We start from the raw sequence: 20677 nt of genomic DNA, 5'->3' as shown, positions 1-20677 counted from the left end.
CTGCGTTACTGAGCTTCCATCAGAGGTAAACCACAGAGCACTGCTATATATTTATCTCACCCAGGCTTGATTTCTATCTTAATATATATGGAATACAAACTATAAAATGTTCACTTGGGAGCAGCTTGTGAAATGTACAATAAAATATATCAAGTATTACAAAACAGAAGTGTAATATGCAGCATAACCAGGCTGCGGTACGTTACAACTACATAAAAAGCGTTATATTTTAATAACAGACTTACCAGGGTATCTCCGGAGAGCACTTCTAACAAAGAGATCAAGTTATGTCCATCTCTCAGATCCTCATATAGATCTCCTACATGCTTCCGTACCTGCAACCAGATAGAGCAAATACAGAAATATGTCAGCGTACTGATTTTCATTATTGTGCTTTTTCAGTTCTACAAATAAGGGGCTGTGATTTCTGCATCAGTAACAATAAAAAAAAGCATCTATCTACATTACAGTGGGAAGAATTAGGCAGTAAGCCGCCACTTACACACTGACTCCATAAAAAACTGCCAGACAATAAAAGTTAGCCTCATTTATCTTCTGATTTCCAATTCTTAAGAGAAGATATATTTATTTACCTTTAGGCGGTGTTCTCACAGTGAGTTTTTATGTTGCAACCATTAGGTAAAATAGGTGACTTGCATTGTTTAGAAAATACATAGCGTAAGAGACTCATGGAGGGAATGTAATCTGAGGGTATGTTCCCACAGAATATTTACCTGCCAGAAAAAAACTGACGTGCTCACTGGGTTTTTCAAGTAGTTTACTTTCCTTCCTCACAGCGGACCATGTGTTGATAGGTTCCACGGGTCACACCATTGTTTGGCTGCATTCAGCCTCTCTGTTGTGAAAGTCTGGAAGTTTGGGGTTATTCTGCACTTATATTTCTGCTTTTCTATGGAGATTGTAACTCTTGTATAGCATTTGCTCTAGGCACTTTATATGATTAAAATTTTGTAATATCTACACAAGAAAATTATTGTATAGCTGTGCACTTGGCACTTTATCCACTCGGTCTGTTTGTCCCCCCTATTTAGCTTGGTAGCCTCTTTATTTTAACCATTACTTTTAATATACGGTAAGTGTAATAAAATCTAATATTTTACGATTATACTCCATGAGCATTTAGTTCTTTCTTGTTGTTATCTGTATTTTGAGTCCAAATTGTCTGACCTGATAGAGGGCAATCCTATAACATATATGCCACCTATTGGCTGTAACAATCCTCAAACTCATTATCGACCCATTAACTAGCTTTACCTCATGACTAAGGATAATTTATTTGTTGTAATTAATGATGAGCGAGTATACTTGTTGCTCAGGTTTTCCTGAGCACGCTCGGGTGACCTCCGAGTATTTGTTAGTGTTCGGAGATTTAGTTTTCATTACCTCAGCTGAATGATTTACAGCTACTAGCCAGGCTGAGTACATGTGGGGGTTGCCTAGTTGCTAGGGAATCCCCACATGTAATCAAACTGTCTAACAGTCGCAAATCATTCAGCCGCCGGGATGAAAACTAAATCTCCGAGCAGTCATAAATACTCGAGCAACGAGTACACTCGCTCATCACTAGTTGTAATGCGACAGATGTGTGACTGATAGATGTTAGGATGCATGAACGCTGCAAGTAGATGCAGTGATGCACCACTTCTGGGGCAGCTGCGGGCTTGTATTTTTAGGCTGGGAAGGGCACAATAACCAGGGACCTTCCCAGGCTGATAATGTAAGCCCACAGCTGTCTGCTTTACCTTTGCTGGTTATCAAAAATAAGGGGGACCCCACATTGTTTTTTGTTTTTTTACCGATTATTTATTAGGTTAAACCAAGTCTAAACACCCTTTAGTGCCATATGAAAGACATTAAAGGGTGCAAGTTTATAATATGTAGGGGGCTTGTGAAATTACATATCTGCATGATATCTAGTCTACCTTACTATCTATCTATGTGTATCTAATATAAACTGTATCTAGTATATCATTTATCTATATCTGTATTATAATATTGCTTTACTAGTTTTGTAAACTAGTTTTAAGTTAGATAGAACATTATAGTATGTAAAAGATTACGGTATGTTGAAAACACATTGCATACGGCGGATGCTAGTTGAGAAAAAAATTGCACATTCAAATGACATAAGGAGTGAAATACGCATGACACTCGACCTACTTTTCTGGAGCAATTTTTATACGGAAATGTGAGTGAGCACTAAGTAAGCAACAGCACACAGCCTGATATGTAGCACATCCCTGAAATCTGTGTTTTCACCTTTACCTCATGCTGTCCTCAGATTACGTACCAAAAACCTGCTGACCAATTCCCTTTAAATACACATAGAAAAGCTCAATGAAAAATGAGCCAAAAAAAGCCACACATCTTTTAAACGCTGGTGTACTTACTGAGCTTTGCAAGCAGAAGAAAATACTGGTGGTGTTTTTACTAAAGTGACGTTTTTGGCAATTTTGCAGATTTTTTCTGCATGTTTTTTTTACATGTACAATTTGCATAAAATAGTGAGCAGGTTCTAAGCAGAAGCCGCCTGAAGAACGGTCTGGAAAGTGGTATGAGAACGGTCTGGAGAACAGTCTGGAGAACGGCATGGAGAACGGTATGGAGAATGGTATGGAGAACGGTCTGGAGAGGGGTCTGGAAAGCGGTCTGGAGAATGGTCTGGGGAACGGCCTGGAGAACGTCCTGGAGAGCAGTATGGAAAGCGGTCTGGATACTTCTTGCATCTTGCGTCGTTAGAAGCTCAAAGGACTGAACATATGTGCATGTCATTTTTACACTACAATGTGTAAGTTCCTTACTTTTAATGTTTATTTAGCACATGTTCAGGTGGGTTGCATGGCATACTTGAATGAACACAATGGTGGGTGCAGAAATCCCAATAGTGGGGGAAAACAAAAACAAATCAGCCATGCCCAGATATCTACTGGCCTTCCGAGGCCATCAGACGGTTATAAAGGGCCGAGCAGACAGTCTGATATCTATTGGGCCTTCCGAGGCCATCAGACTCTTATATAGGGCTGAGCAGACAGTATCAGATATCTACTGGGCCTTCTGAGGCCATCGTACTCTTATATAGGGCCGAGCAGACAGTCTCAGATATCTACTGGGCCTTCCGAGGCCATCAGACTCTTATATAGGGCCGAGTAGACAGTCTCAGATATCTATTGGGCCTTCCGCGGCCATCAGACTCTTATATAGGGCCGAGCAGACAGTCTTAGATATCTACTGGGCCTTCCGAGGACATCAGACTCTTATATAGGGCTGAGCAGACAGTCCTAGATATCTACTGTGCCTTCCGAGGCCATCAGACGGTTATATAGTGCCGAGCAGACAGTCCCAGATATCTACTGTGCCTTCCGAGGCCATCAGACGGTTATATAGGGCCAAGCAGACAGTCCCAGATATCTACTGTGCCTTCTGATGCCATCAGACTCTTATATAGGGCCGACCAGACAGTCCTAAATATCTACTGTGCCTTCCGAGGCCATCAGACGGTTATATAGGGCCGAGCAGACAGTCCCAGATATCTACTGTGCCTTCCGAGGCCATCAGACTTATATAGGGCCGAGCAGACAGTCCCAGATATCTACTGGGCCTTCCGAGGCCATCAGACTCTTATATAGGGCTGAGCAGACAGTCCTAGATATCTACTGTGCCTTCCGAGGCCATCAGACTCTTATATAGGGCCGAGCAGACAGTCCTAGATATCTCCTGGGCCTTCCGAGGCCATCAGACTCTTATATAGGACCGAGCAGACAGTCCTAGATATCTACTGGGCCTTCTGAGGCCATTATACTCTTATATAGGGCCGAGCAGACAGTCCTAGATATCTACTAGGCCTTCCGAGGCTATCAGACGGTTATATAGAGCCAAGCAGACAGTCCTAGATATCTACTGGGCCTTCCGAGGCCATCAGACGGTTACATAGAGCCAAGCAGACAGTCCTAGATATGTCCTGGGCCTTCCAAGGCCATCAGACAGTTATATAGAGCCAAGCAGAGAGTCCTAGATATCTACTGGGCCTTCCGAGGCCATCAGATGGTTAAATAGGGCCAAGCAGACAGTCCTAGATATCTACTGGGCCTTCCGAGGCCATCAGATGGTTAAATAGGGCCAAGCAGACAGTCCTAGATATCTACTGGGCCTTCCGAGGCCATCAGATGGTTAAATAGGGCAAAGCAGACAGTCCTAGATATCTACTGGGCCTTCCGAGGCCATCAGATGGTTAAATAGGGCCAAGCAGACAGTCCTAGATATCTACTGGGCCTTCCGAGGCCATCAGATGGTTAAATAGGGCCAAGCAGACAGTCCTAGATATCTACTGGGCCTTCCGAGGCCATCAGATGGTTAAATAGGGCAAAGCAGACAGTCCTAGATATCTACTGGGCCTTCCGAGGCCATCAGATGGTTAAATAGGGCCAAGCAGACAGTCCTAGATATCTACTGGGCCTTCCGAGGCCATCAGATGGTTAAATAGGGCCAAGCAGACAGTCCTAGATATCTACTGGGCCTTCCGAGGCCATCAGATGGTTAAATAGGGCCAAGCAGACATTCCCAGTGCGTGCACAAGAGAGATCTGTCTACAGAAGGAGCCATGCTTTCTGCTCTATGGGAAAGGCAATGTGTAAAGTGTATAAACCTTATAAACCAGCAGAGTCTTAGTGATAACATGCAAAAATGTCCTCTCCATTTGTAGGACTTTCTGCCACAATGTAAATGCAGAGAAACTAAAGCCACAGATAAACTTGTTTGGGCCACAATCATCAAAAATAATAGTAGTCGGAGCTCTACAAATGTGTCTTGTTCTATAATAAGCATGCCTAAATTGCCTGGAGCCACAGACAGACAGCTAGGTAATGTGGAAATACTTGAATTCATCTTTCCTAGCATGATTCACATTTAATGATGTCATGGATCTGGACGTTGCTATGGTAACATAAACACAACAACAATTTTTCTTGCAATCTCTATGTAACAATTAGCCATCAGTCTCTGAACTTCTGAACCTGACTATTACATATACATACAATATATAATTAGCAACACTAATTCTTTAAAGGGAATCTGTCAGCAGGTTTTTGTCACCTATTCTGAGCGCAGCATAATGTAAAGGCAGAGACCCTGATTCCAGCAATGTGCCACTTCCTGGGCTGATTTGTGTAGTTTTCTTAAAATCACTGTTCTATCAGCAAGAGATTATCCTACTGTCATGTAGTCCCCCATGCTCATGATCTCCGTATAACCCCGCCCCCACCACAGATTGGCAGCTTTCTGCCTATGCACAGTTGTACACAGAAAGCAGCCAATCAGTGATGTTGGAGGGGTTATACAGACCACAGCATTCAGAGAACTGATAGATCTGTGGCAGATAAACAGTGATTATATAAAAACTGCAGCAAGCAGCTCATTAACTAATACCTTGCTGGAATCAGGGTCTCTGCCCCAACATCATGCTGCTCTAAGAATGGGTAGGAAACACCTGATAAAATATTCCCTTTTATAATACAAGCACAGCTCTGGAGTCATTTTTACAAATGTTTAGATCTACTCTGGAGGCAGACACAGACAAGGACTGTCTGTTACCAAAACCCACATGTCTGCTTTAATATTGCCATTTAGAAAAAGCTATTACGGGATTGATGGATTTAGACACACCAATGTTAGAGGATCCATGAATTCTCTTTACAGTTGATATTATACAGTATATATGGTATCCTAGAGCAGCATTTAATATACAGTAATGACTGTAGTGTAAATGTATTTATGACCAATAAAACGGGGCTTCTATGGTTTCTTTATTTTAGAAAACCCCAGTATATGGAAAGAAGAATCAAACAGGCACATTCTCATCTCTGAAGTATCCAGCTCAGTGGGTTTCATGGTTACCAGCTAGTCACTGTTGTGATGAGAAGTGATCGGCAAGTGACTGTGTTAGCCAAAAGGCACAATGGCACTCAGCCAAGTAACATTAGGTACCAAAGAACAAGACTATTCTGGAAACATGGAAGCCTGTGTGCAGAAGTGTGAGGGACAGAATATGTACGCATCTCTTCCTTCTATGGAGGTCATTTTGGAATCAGAAAGCCCTTTCAATTCCTATATTGGCATAACATGACTTTATTGATTATTGATAAAAAAAAAACAGTGATGCAGAATTAAAGAGTATTTGTCAGCAGGATTTCACCCCCAAAACTATCTATATGTATAGGTATTTCTTTCAAATGTAAGTCCAGAAACACCTTCAGCCGACCAGTCCGTTGCTGCAAATGAGGCTGAAGATCTGAAGCCTCTGTCACTCCAACTCTATTCCCTGCCCAGCGTCACGTCCCCCTGCTTGACTGATGGCTTTTTTGCCTGATGCCACACAGCATAGAGGCTGTCATTCAAGCAGGAAGAGGCGGTGCTGGGCAGGGAATAGAGCTGGAGTGACAGAGGCTTCAGATCGACAAATAGTTCTTCAGCCTCATTTGTATTTCAATTCAGATGCAGATTTTGTAGTAGCAGATTCACTAACCGGCCATGTAATAGTATTGCTGGACTTGTCTTTAACCGAGCTACATGCGCATATAAATAGTGCGGGGTTGAAATCCTGCTTACCCATTAGTGTCGTCGTGACTTAGGAGTGCGACACCTCTGCTGAACCAGTTTTAAAATGGTTTCTAATAAATCCTGAAAAACTCTGGTGACTTAGGCTATATCCCTATGATCAGGAAACGGCAGCGGTTTGGACGCAGAGTATTTTCGATGTGATCTAATCACACAGTTACATCCGTATGTGTTCACTGAACCTTCCGGCTTTATATCTATGGTGAGACTACACAGCGCAGAGTAGCGTCTCCGCTGCGGATAAATAACATGCTGCGGCTCGTAATCCCACAGTGTGGTTTACGCAGCGGTAAATAGGAGCACAGTGGCCATGGGATTTCTATAACTCCGAGCCACCGCGCTTCTATTAGAATGCAGCATCTTGGACGCAGCGCAGGTGAGCGGCATCCAAAACGCTTCTATTCCTGAGCGTGGGCATGCAGCCTGATGGGTTCAGGGTTGCTACAGTTTTGATGGCTAGAGATGCACATGATGATGATAACGCCAGTCTGAACAGAGCCCTACATAACCAACCAAAAATGTAAGACAAATGTGACATCTCTGCGCTTGTGGCGTTGCAGCAGCAGAGAGCTGTGATCTCCATGACCCACTTTTCTCCTTCCCTAGGAAATATATGTCAGATGGATGCTAAATATCTTTCCTTACACAGGAGTCAGCCGGCAGGTCCGCAGTCATGCTCCAGCTATATCAAGAAAGACTTGTACTTAGTGATGAGTGGACGTGCTCGGACAAGATGTTATCAGAGCATGCTCGGGTACTAACCGGGGGTCTTAACGCGTGCTCGATAAATATGTCTGCGTCCCCGCGGCAGTTAGACAGCCGCACACATGCAGGGATGGCCTACTAGGATGTGATTGTTAGCTTTGACAATGCTTGATTAAATCTTAAGGCACGAGGCTCTGTTCACATGAATATACAGTAAGAGACTCCCACTACGTCTATTCACATACATAACGTAGATGACATTACCCCTGCCACGGGGAAAGGCTGCCCACGGATCGGGTTATGAAAGCTCATGTCTCAGCGGTGTAAATGGCGCTGCTGCTGCTAACATGCTATTATACATTATGGGCTTTCTCCAGTCCAGGACGTGTCTCTGCTGGGTTTTATCTAATATACAACATATATCTGCAAAGAGCCTGCTTGTCAATGTATACAAAGTCTTAAAGGGTGAATGTCAGCATGACCTAGCCAGCACAATAAGGATATAGTCACACATGGCAGATCTGGTGCAGACATTCTAGAATGAGGAAGAAAATCACATCAATTCATCTGAATAGGCTGTTTCTACTGCTTTCTACTGCAAGCCCAAAACACACGGGTACATATGCTACATGCTACACTTGGTACAGACAGTGGTGTGAAAAAGTGTTTGCCTCTTCCTGATTTCCTAATCTTTTGCATGTTTGTCACACTTAAATGTTCACATCACCAAACTAATGTAAATATTAGATAAAGATAACACAAGCACAAAATGCGGTGTTTAAATGAAGATCTTTATTATTAAAGGGAATCTGTCACCCCTGGGACATATATGGGCATACAGGTAACAGAAATGTTACACTAGTCCTACCTGTATGCCTCATATTAATGGTCTTGTGGAGAGATGTTATATTCTGTCTTTATGCTAATGATTTCTTCATTACAATACTACCACCTCCCACCAGCGTCAGTTACAGCCCCGGAATCTTGCGCCTGCGCCCTGCACTCCCTCACAAATACATACCTCATCCTCCCTTCTGAGGGCGCTACATTCAGGGATCTTCTGCGCAGGCGCCAGTGACTTCTGCTCCAGTGGCCTCCGATGTGTGCGCTGATAAGGTGCTCTCCCCACTTCCTCCCTACATAGTGATTGCTAGGAACCATGTGTACATAGCGATAACTATGCAGGAAGGAAGTGGGGAGAGCACCTTATCAGCGTGCACACCGGAGGCCACTGAAGCAGAAGCTGCCAGCACCTGAGCAAAAGATCCATGAGTGGTGTTTAGGGGGCCGAACCTGAACAGTATCACAAAGTTCCTGGAGAAGTCCGTGTTCGGTGTCCGTGCCCGAACAGTAAGTATTCAGTACGGACCCAAACTTCACTGTTCGGGTTCACCAATCTACCAAATATGTGATAAACCACAATTAATTTATGTTTCAAGTGGGGTTGGGGGCAATTGCTTTCTCTCACAGGGCCCTGTAGGTTTGGGTTTCTTTTTCCCTTAATAATAAAGACCTTCTTTTAAAAACTGCATTTTGTATTCACTTGTGTTATCTTTGTCTAATATTTAAATTAGTTTGGTGATCTGAAACATTTAGGTGTGACAAACATGCAAAAGAATCGGAAATCAGGAAGAGGGCAAACACGTTTTCACACAACTTTTTATGAACTACCGTTGTCCAATCCGACCCAAGATTGTCCATATTTATTAGCAAACCTTCCTTCTATGTATAATCAAGCACAACAGACAGCGCTTCCCTATACATAGGGCCACCGTAAAAAAAACATTCAGCGCACAGTATCATTTTTTAGGTTTCAATGTGTGATGTGTGACACCCCCATACATATAAGATTGCTTAATGAAAGAATGATGGACCGTTAGCTATCTCTCCCGAGTACCCAAATATACAGGAGCTCTCCTGTGTTCTCTATGAGAAGAACCACTGCTGGACCCCAACAGGCCGGATCCTTCTCTCCTGACAACATAAGTTGGGGATAGCTGACAGGCCCCATACACATTAGGCTATTGACTGATCCTGAAGATATCCGCAGGTTCACCTGACTTTAGTTTAAGAGGGTTGTCTGTTCCCAGAAGAGAAGTCTGCAGTCACTCTAAGTTACTACAGACTTCTGAATCCTGACAGTGAGTGATGCACACACTACCACAGGTCTCCCGTATTCCCCATGGAGTGTGAGCTCATGTGACTGCTTGTATGTGAATTGAAGAAAACTGACAAAAGTCCAGGGGTCTAGTCAGCACATGACCACAAATATGCAAATCACATATAAGTGGTCATGTGTCCATCTGCCAGCTACCTGCCATGATTCTGCAGTCACATAGATTGGCTGCAGACTCTTCTGAGAGCAGAAACCCCCTTTAATAGTTATGGGGGTCTTTAGTCTGCTTATTCAGAGTTGCCAGATTGCTATAAATGTTTCCTTCATTTGAAACATAAGAAAGAAACAATACATAAAGATGAAGTTAAAATACAAAATTGAAATAAATTACATTTTATGACATGATATGCTTTGAAAATGGCACATAGAATAGGATGTAATTAAAAAAACTACTTCTCCTAACCTGGTAAATTGCCCCCATTGCTCCAATGTACCAGCTCCGGCCATCCTGACGATCTTTATTAGCTGCCAGTGATGACGTGCCAATAAGCCACAAATGGCCAAGAGTTGTTTCTGGTGGAGCAGCCGGGCACTCATCAGTCCAGGATAGACCGTAGCGGTGAGATAATGGATTCATCTACACAATCTCTGCAGCCAATCAAAGCACTACCAAAACTGCTGCAGCTAATCACTGCACTACCATAACTGTTGCAATCACTGTGCTACCATAATGGCTGCAGTCAATCACTGCACTACCATAACTGGTGCAGCCAATCACTCTGCTAACCAAACTTCTGCAGACAATCACTGCACTACCATAACTGCTGCAGCCAATCACTGTGCTACCAAAACTGCTGCAGACAATCACTGCACTACCATAACTGCTGCAATCACTGTGCAACGATAACTGGGGCAGCCAATCACTGCGCTACCATAACTGCTGCAGCCAATCACTGTGCAACCATAACTGGTGCAGCCAATTACTGTGCTACCATAGCTGCAGTCACTGCGCTACCATAACTGCTGCAGCCAATCACTGTGCTACCATAACTGCTGCAACCAATCACTGTGCTACCATAACTGCTGCAGACAATCATTGCACTACCATAACTGCTGCAGCCAGTGACTGCACTACCATAACTGCTGCAGGTAACTGGAAGGTGAGCACTGGAGGACCGCTAACAAAGACCATAGGGACCACTGGAGGGGGCATACAATATTTTGCCTTTTTTTTCCTCATTTCCTGAGATCCAGACATCTTGGACAACACAATTCAGTAATAGCCGATATATAGGGAAAACTTTCTCACCTTCATGAGGTGCTGGTTTATCCATTTGGTAAATGTCTTCTTCTGAACTTTGTCTCTTTCATCTGAAAATAAAAAGTAACATGATTTAACATTTAATGAAATGAGCAGATAATACTGGTTCAGTAACTCTGGAGCAGAAACAAAATGTGTCTTAATAACCTTATGTTAAACTCTGCAAGATCCTAAGGCTTGCACAACGGTTTTCGCATATTGCAGTCTCACTCCCTCTTAGGCCCCTTCACATGTGCATGTTCCAGGTACGTGTGACATCTGTTTTTTTCACGTACCTATTATAACTTGTGGGGCTGCACTCATCTACACATCTCTGAGCTTCCAGTAAGGCTAGCTTCACACTAAAGATCGGCAGTCTTCTTCCTCTGTTAAGCCCCAGCCACTGCCACGCCTCTTCCTTCAGCTCCGCCTATGTCGGCATGCTTCCTCTGTACCCTATCTTTAACATTGGGTACGCAGGCCATGCGGAAGTATGCAGATGCCTCTGCATGCGTCTTTTTGATGGTGCGCCGACTGCAACAAAATGCAACATCTTGCGTTCGACGCAGGTCAGCGCAGTGTCATGATGACGCATGCGGAGGCATCCAGACATATCCGCATGGCCTGCATACCCAATGTTAAAGATAGGGTACGCAGGACGCATGCCGACGTAGGCGGAGCTGAAGGAAGAGGAGCGGCAGTGGGCGGGGCTTACTGGAGGAAGAAGGCTGCCATCCGCAGCCCTGCCGAACGAAGTTGCATCTGTTTTTTCCCATTTCCCACACGTACCCATCATAACCTATGGAGCTATGCACAATTCCGTGTTTCTACATGGACCGTGGACCGGATAACAAGAGCCAAAACAAGTCTGGCACCAGTGTGCAGTCAGTGTGCCGTCCGTGGCGGTACGTGTTTAACATTGCAAAGTATAGAGTATAGGAGAAGCTTTGGAATTCATTTTTCTTAACACACACCGGAAAAAAACAGATGTCACAAAGATGGCACATGGACCCAAACCACTGATGACACAGGTACCCGCATTATATGGGCGAGTGGAGGGGCCTAAGACCAAGTTCCCATGATGAGTAGTTGTTGCTGTTGTTCTATTGTCTTCTAGTCCCAGCACAGTGTATGGGGCTTACGTACGGTATATAAACCCCAGCGCACTGTGCTTATCTAACGCTTTTAAGAATCTGCAGTATGTCTTGCAATAAATATGAATTTTATTTCCAGATTTTTCTCACTGACTCAAATCAGATATGAAAAAACCTGCAGCTAAAAACCGCATATGCCATTTTAATGCATGTTCCCAGAGGAAACACACAGTAATGTGTACATGGCTGTATCAGTAACGTTTTATCAGCGCTCAGTGACAGGAGGTTTCCAACACAAAGCAGTTTTATTTAAGGCATGACACACCAAAAAGAGACAAAAACTGCAGGGGAAGAACACAAAAAACTCATGATAAAAAAATAAAGAAATAGATGAAAGTAGCCTTTATTAGCTAATTGGTGCAGGAAATCTGCAGCATCAAAAATGCACCAAATGTTCATTGCGAGAATGTAGCCTAGGGCTCTGTTCACACCTGGGTCACAGGAGCAGAACAAGAAAAATGATGGATATGCTTGATTCTTTCCATCACGGACACCATGGGCACCTGACTGACCCCAATGGCTATGATGGAGTCCAGCAATTACATGGACATAGATGTGAGTAACTCCCCAGCATAATACGCTTTTTTAATAATATGGGTTTGTGCTGTATTAGATATATATAATCCTTGGCCACTGTTTATGTAAGGCCGGGGTCACACTTGCGAGTGTGATGCGAGAAATTCGCACAAGTCTGTGGCATGCCGGCACTCGGGACCGAAATGTGCAGCTACTGTACATAGAAATACATGCAGCCTCATGCTCCGTTCCGAGTGCCGGCGGCAGTGCCGGGTATTGATGCGAGAGACTCGCGCAAGTTTCTTGCATCACACTCGCAAGTGTGACACCATCCTAAAGGAGTTTCTGGCGCCGCTCATTTTAAAAACAGGGTTTCGAGGCGTGTATGATGACAAGTGCTTGCCATGTCTCGCGTATGGTCAGTAGGTATCATGCACATGTGGTATTCACAAGCATAGGATGGGTCATGAGGGCCTCTCACCTGGTGACGCCAAAGTGGGAGTCACCTGAGAATCCCTTCAACTTTATATGTTATGGATGACATAACGTATTGGTGATGTAAAAACAAAGGAAATAAAACACTGAAGTATTGGCTGGTACACAGCAAGTAGCCGTAAATTGTTCTCAATGGCGTTTCCTACTTCTCTGAATCCATGATCCTCAAGTAAAATGTTTGAACACAGCGACCTAAGGCCGGTTTCACACGTCAGTGGCTCCGGTACGTGAGGTGACAGTTTCCTCCCGTACCGGAGACACTGACACACGTAGACCCATAAAAATCAATGCATCTGTTCAGATGTCATTGATTTTGTGCGGACCGTGTGCGGACCGTGTCTCCGTGTGCCAAACACGGAGACATGTCAGTGTTCGTGGGAGCGCACGTTTTACACGGACCCAATAGAGTCAATGGGTCCGCGTAAAACACGCACCTCACACGGACATTCTCCGTCTGGGGTCCGTGTGGCGTGCCGGAGACAGCGCTACAGTAAGCGCTGTCCCCCCCCACATGGTGCTGAAGCCGCGATTCATATCTTCCCTGTAGCAGCGTTTGCTATAGAGAAAATATGAATGATAGTGTTTAAAATAAAGATCCATGTGTCCGCCGCCCTCCCACCCCCTGTGCGCCCCCCCCCGCTGGTCAGCAAATACTCACCCGGATCCCCCGTCGGCAGTCGCTCCTTCCTGGTCTGGCCGCGGCTTCTCTACTGTATGCGGCCGATTACACTCATGAATATGTGGCTCCACCTCCAATAGGGGCGGAGCCGCCTATTCATGAGTGTAAATGAGCGGCCCCACGTGACCGCATACAGTAGGAGGCGCGGCCAGACCAGGAAGGAGCGACAGCCGACGGGGGACCCGGATAAGTATTTTCTGACCAGCGGGGGGGGCGCACAGGGGGTGGGGGGGCGGCGGACACATGGATCTTTATTTTAAACACTATTCTTCATATTTTCCCTGCAGCAAACGTTGCTGCAGGGATGATATGAATCGCAGCTTCAGCACCATGCAGAGTGGGTACCACACGCTCCGTGTGGTACCCACTCGCCATACGGGCGGCACACGTGTGCCGCAGGTATGGCCTCCGTGAGTTCCCAGGCACACGGACACGGATAACTCCGGTACCGATTTATTCCGGTACCGGAATTATCTGGACGTGTGGGACAGCCCTAAATGAAATTAGATAGGGATTTCAATTGCAAATTTTACCCTCTGATTTCCTTCACAAAAAGTCAAATGATAAAATCATGGCACTCTTTAGCTGCCGATGGGGTCACGTACTGCATTCGCCATTAGAACTGAACAGGAGGGGTCAATCACCACACGGTGATCATCCCAACGCCAGCACCAGGCAGCCATACTGTTAGTCAGACACCAGTTTTTGCAGATGAGAGTTATCATGACAGCACTCGTATGTATCTATAATAGTCTACAGGACTGTTCACATGTCCGATTTTTTTTTTTTTTTGCAGCCGAGTGGTCCGTGAAAACTCATGGAGACATGCTTGATATTGATCTGCGTGTTGGATCAAATTCGGCAAAGAAAGTCTAAGCATCAGTGAAAAAAACGGGCAGCGTTCCAAGTGATGTCCATTTGTCATGGACTGCTGGATGGGTGAGGAGCATAATGTCACCACACCCAGACTGACACCCAGCTTTTGCTTTACCAAAATCATAACCGACTAATTTGATGACTTCTGCAGCTACATTTGCCCTGCCCAGATACCTACTACAACATCATTGGGTTGCTATACAAAGAATAAAATTGATCATGTCTGCATAAATTAACCCTCTATTTCATTGATTTTAGGAGGAAAAGGACTATAAATAGCTTATTCAGCCCTAGCTTAGATTGCCCTAAAATATCAACCTGAATCAAATTCTCATTACTGACCTGCCACCGTGATGCCCCTTCCTTAGTTCCCCACTGGTCCCTTTATCCTGGCCTCCAATAAGGACAGTTCAATACTGACATGTGACCACTGTAGCCAATCACTGGCTGCAGCAGTAGGGTCCATATTGAAATGCCATTGCTAGCAGCCTGGATACAGATGCCAGTGAAGGAGCGTCACAGGAGGAGCAGAGAATAAGTAAGGTGAATATTAGGGCTGCTTCAGAAGTCGGTGTAAATCGATCCGAGAACTCAGCGCAATGCATGGACCGGCCACCGGTCTCCCGACATTAGCAGGACGCTTCATACACATCTATGAGACTTGGAGCACAGACCGACCATGTCTCTTCCGATCCAAGCGTCAGACTGATGTGCATGGAGGTCTGAAGCAATAGTGACTCAGTTTGTTATTTTATTTAATTTTAGGCTTTTCGTAACATTTTCAGAGAATAAAACTAATCAGAATTAGACATTTCAGGGAACAAAAACAAACACAAAACAAAATCCTGATAAAGACATAATTTAGTATTACGTCCAGAACACAAACCGTGCTGAATAAGTGTCCGGCAATAACAGGCACTCAATAACAAGCAGTACAAAGGCAGAGCATGGCACTTACTGACCCATACAACACATGAGCGTTACCAGCAGGGCATTCAGGTCCCGGTCACTACCATGCAGATGCCACATCATTCTTCTCAGCCTTCTGGATGCCAAATTAAAGGAGATTTAGCTTTTGCAGTGCAGGAAGGAAAATTTTGTGACGAGAAAAACTCCGCCTGCCTGCAACACCCATTGACAAGCTCACACTCCGCAGCATTGGCTTCAGTGCATCATGTATAGCCAGTGGCAGCACAGACCGTCTGTGTATACACATGGGGTGTTACTGCCCTGCCAGCCAATGGAGAAATGCATCACTACATAGAATGCAGGGTTTCCCAAAATATCTGCTACACTGACCGCAAAGTGATTAACCGCAAGGAAGAGAAAACCAGGTTACTGCTTACAAATGTCAAATTAGGAACAAGAGTCTGAAAGGATTTCACCTTGATATTTGCCCAAATAGGGACAGTATACTGTACAATACAATAAAGCATATGGAGTACGGTAAATGCTGGGATATGGAGAAATGAGGGGGCACTACTGTAAAATGTCAGCATGGAGGACCTCTGCTCAGATGAAGACCTCCGACTGGGAAGGTGGGACAGGAATGGGGTCACTAGGATAAAAAAGGAGGGGGCACTACTGTAAAACGCCAGCATGGAGGACCTCTGCACAGATGAAGACCTCTCACTAAGAAGGTGGGTTGGGGTCACTTGGAAAAAAAAAGAAAAGGAGGGGGCTCTACTGTAAAATGCCAGTGGGGAGGACCTCTGCACAGATGAAGACCTCTCACTGGGAAGGTGGGACAGGGATGGGGTCACTAGGATAAACAAGGAGGGGGCACTACTGTAAAACGCCAGCATGGAGGACCTCTGCACAGATGAAGACCTCTCACTGGGAATGTGGAACAGGGATGGGGTCACTAGGATAAAAAAGGAGAGGGCACTACTATAAAATGCCTGTGCGGAGGACCTCTGCACAAATGAAGACCTCTCACTAAGAAGGTGGGTTGGGGTCACTTTGAAAAAAAAAGGAGGAGCACTACTGTAAAATGCCAGTGGGGAGGACCTCTGCACAGATGAAGACCTCTTACTGGGAAGGTGGGACAGGGATGGGGTCACTAGGATAGAAAAGGTGGGGGCACTACTGTAAAACGCCAGTGTGAAGGACCTCTGCACAGATGAAGACCTCCGACTGGGAAGGTGCCATGGGGTCACTAGGATAAAAAAGGAGGGGGCACTACTGTAAAAAGCCAGTGTGGAGGACCTCTGCACAGATGAAGACCTCTCACTGGGAAGATGGCATGGGGTCACTAGGATAAAAAAGAAAGGGGCACTACTGTAAAATGCCAGTGGGGGGGACCTATGCTCAGATGAAGACCTCTCACTAGGAAGGTGGGATGTGGTCACTTGGAGAAAAAAAAGGATGAGGCACTACTGTAAAAAGCCAGCGTGAAGGACCTCTGCACAGACGAAGACCTCCCACTGTGAAGGTGGATGGGGTCACTAGGATAAAAGTGGAGGAGGCACTACTGTAAAAAGCCAGTATGGAGGAGGAGCTCTGCACAAATGAAGACCTCTCACTGGGAAGGTGACATGGGGTCCCTAGGATAAAAAAGGTGGGGCACTACTGTAAAAAGCCAGCGCGGAGGACCTCTGCTCAGATGAAGATCTCCCACTGGAAAGGTGGGACATGGATGGGGTCACAAGGATAAAAAAGGAAGGGGCACTACTGTAAACCGCCAGTGTGGAGGACCTCTGCACAGATGAAGACCTCTCACTAGGAAGGTGGGTTGGGGTCACTTGGGAAAAAAAAAGGATGAGGCACTACTGTAAAAAGCCAGTGTGGAGGACCTCTGCACAGAAGACCTCCAACTGGGATGGTGGCATGGGGTCACTAGGATAAAAAAGGAGGGGGCATTACTGTAAAAAGCCAGTATGAAGGACCTCTGCACAGATGAAGACCTCCAACTGTGAAGGTGGTTGGGGTCACTTCCAAAAAAATGCCCCACTTTTTGCAATCATAGACACATACAAACAAACATGCAAATTTTTTGCTGTAAATTTCACTAGTGGGTTCATTGTGGTGAATTATACCCTACACTTTTCAAGTGGAGAAAATCTGCATATATGTTCCCATGTTGTGAGTTTAAAACCTGCATTGAAGGTCAGTTTCCAGGTGTGGAATTTTTTATGCAATGTGTGGATGTAATCTTACCATCTTGGCTGCTGCCATAATGCCCCGTGTGAACGTACACTTAAGATTACAATCAATCTTTCTTCTCTGTATAGATCACGCGATGTCTATGAGGGTGAATTGTGCTGTTTTCGCTTTCTCTCCTTGGGATTCCCATGCTTCTAACCTAATGCAGTCCTTAGGTCATGTTTTGACGCTCTATTTCATATTAAGTAGTGTTAATTTTCAACCAAATGTTAAACATTGGTTTGTGGAGTAGATAGCAAATCCTAATGTTTGAGTCTTGAGTTACCAAGGTTGAAATTTCATAAGTCGTCCAGAGCGTAAGCAGCAATTTCTTGGAAGAGAAGACTACTCTATCCTGTATGACAATTACTGCTTATTTCATAAGAAACTCACTTATTGAGTATCGCTAATCCGTACTGATAGTAAAGCAATAATTGATGGCCACTGGGGGCCAATGCATTACTAAAGTGAAGTACGAGTAAGACTGGGACAGGAACCAGTTCTCAACTGTTAATAAAAGGCAAGAATTTACACAAGTCTCTTTACAGAAATATTCAGCGATTCTGCTCATGAAGAGCATGCCCTGATGTTTCCATCCATGTATTATACACTATGGCAAGAGCTCATGACGACTTCCAAGGATCTAGGTCTGATAAAGCATGGACTGGTCGGCAGCTCTCCCGACTCGAGCATGACAGCCAAATGGAAGTATATGAAGTGACTCTGGAGAAAAAAGAGCAACCCGTTTTTTTATAAAAATATACAAATAATTTTATTATTAAATTTATAACACCATAACAAACAATTATTGATATATAATAAATAGCAGGGGAAGACCCCAAGAGAGGAAACACAGGACTCCCAATCAGTCATGCCCGATTTACTGGACGCTAAGCACATCAAAATCTCACAGCATGGCATAAAGTGCACAGTGCTAAATCAGAGCCGCATCCAGGCAGCATATCAATGTATAACCTCATACGTCGCCGCGCAATGCTGTAGTAATAGATGACCCCTTAGGGTGAAATGCTTACCGGGCAGTCCAAATCAGGAAGTCCTGGGTCAGGTGTGCGAACCCCGACGCGCGTTTCGCGGGTGGCAAGCCCCGCTTTTCTCAAGGGAATTATATGAAGCTGCCAAGCTCAGGTCAGGAGAGCCGCCCCCAGTCCATGGATTGCAGTCTGAGATTGAGCCCTACCACGTATGACAGAATTAATACTACAACACTTGACACATTTTTGTAAAAAACCTGATGTACACTTATACTATTTAGGCTAAACATTATTTTAGGAAATAAATATAGGCAACATTAGCTTACTTAAAAAATGAACCAATGTTTCTGATATTTAAAAGGGACCTGTCCTGTCCATTTCCCTGAGATATGGTGCTAAACTGCAGGTTAATAGTATTCTAAAGCCATGAGGATGAGGCCGCCGCTCTGTAAGCCCGAGGCTCTCCTCCCAGCAGCCTGGCTTTCAGTGTAGTGGGCACGTAGCTTTAGAACGCCAGTAACCTGCAGACTAGCCCCATATCTGCAGGTTCGTGGCATTTTTGGACATGACAGGTTCTCTTTAAATATTTATGTTTTCTTTTCCACCTTTTTTCAGCAACATCTATCCTAGTTGGTCAAGTTTTCTGCACTTCTAGAAAAAGAAACCCTTTGTCTATATTTTATTTAACCACATTAGTGGTTCCTAAGGGTATGTGTCCACGTTCAGGAAACGCTGCGTTTTTGATGCAGCGCTGAGCCGCAGCGTCAAAAACGCAGCGTCCAGATGTTACAGCATAGTGGAGGGGATTTAATGAAATCCCGTCTCCACTGTGCATTAAAAAACGCATGCGTTTTTCCCACAAAAACGCACATGCGGTGCGTTTTTTCAGAACGCAGCATGTTGCTACAATGAGCAAAACACGCAGGAACACCGCAGGTGACCTGCCAGTGACCTCAGGTGCATTTTTGGTCAGGATTTTACCTGCATAAAATCCTGACCAAAGCCTGAAGCAAACCTGAACGCGGACACATACCCTTACAGGCTCTATTGGTTTAACTGACCACCTTTAACAACAAAGTCCATCACCACTAATCAATGGAGATTGATAAAAGCGAAACAGCCGAGGTCTGAGGAGTTCTACAGGCTTAATGATCTTGTAATTCACACTGACGCATCGTGCTAATATTCACCATATACACAGACGTATTAGGACCAGTACATATCACACCTACAGGAGATTTTACAGCATCCCATTATAAATCAATAAGCATAAACATGGAGTTGGTCCACCCTCTGCAGATAAACGTGCTTTCACTCTTTTGGGGAGGCTTTCTACAAGATTTTCAAGTGTGGCTGTGGGAATTATTACCATTCATTCAGAAGGGCTTTTGTGAGGTCATATTGGACGTTGATGTTGGATGAGAGGGTCTAGGTCTAGTTCTAGGTCTAGTTCTAGGTCTAGGATCTCTATGCTACATCATGCCAAGAATTTCAATGGGGTTGAGGTCAGGGTTCAGCGTGGACCAGTCAAGTTCTTCCATATCAAAACCACCCAACCATGCTTTTATGGACACAGTAATGCTGGAACAGAAAAGGGTATTCCCCTAACTGTTCCACAAAATCGGAAACTCTTGATTTCTCTTCGCTAATACTACGGGGCCTACACCAACCCATGAAAAAGAAACCCAAAGCATTATCCCTTCCTCCACCAAACTCTATAGATGGCACAATGCAGCCAAGCGCTTCCATAACAGTGTGATTTGTCATCCCACAGAACATGTTTCCAATGCTCCAATGACCAGTGGCAGTGTGCTTTACATCACTCCATCCAACACTTGGCATTGTGCTTAGTGATGTAAGGCTTACATGCAGCTGCTTGGTCATGGAACCCCATACCATGACGATTCTCGTGCAATATGTCCGTGCTATTGGTAATGCCAGAGGAGAGTTGGACCTCTGCAGCTTTCAGTTAGTAGAATTCTGGCGGCTTATATGCACTAACGCCTCAGCCCTCGGAGACTCCACTCTGTAAAGTTACATGGTCTGTTCCACCATGGCTGAGTACGGATC

At 44.7% G+C, this 20677-nt stretch overlaps 1 protein-coding gene across 1 annotated transcript in view; it reads right to left on the bottom strand.

Moving 5' to 3' along the window:
* Positions 1-20677, bottom strand: part of DST (dystonin) — a 745723-nt gene that overhangs the window by 475995 nt on the left and 249051 nt on the right. The window contains exons 5-6 of the mRNA XM_077290007.1: positions 10761-10822; positions 246-335 (exon numbers count right to left, since the gene is read on the bottom strand). Coding sequence (XP_077146122.1) covers positions 246-335; positions 10761-10822 — 152 coding nt within the window. The remainder of the gene's footprint in view (positions 1-245; positions 336-10760; positions 10823-20677) is intronic.

This window comes from Ranitomeya variabilis, chromosome 2 (assembly GCF_051348905.1).
Source record: "Ranitomeya variabilis isolate aRanVar5 chromosome 2, aRanVar5.hap1, whole genome shotgun sequence".
In the NCBI taxonomy this organism is placed as follows: domain Eukaryota; kingdom Metazoa; phylum Chordata; class Amphibia; order Anura; family Dendrobatidae; genus Ranitomeya; species Ranitomeya variabilis.
The sequence above is the reverse complement of the archived record's forward strand: the minus strand, read 5'-3'. Positions and strand labels throughout refer to the sequence as shown.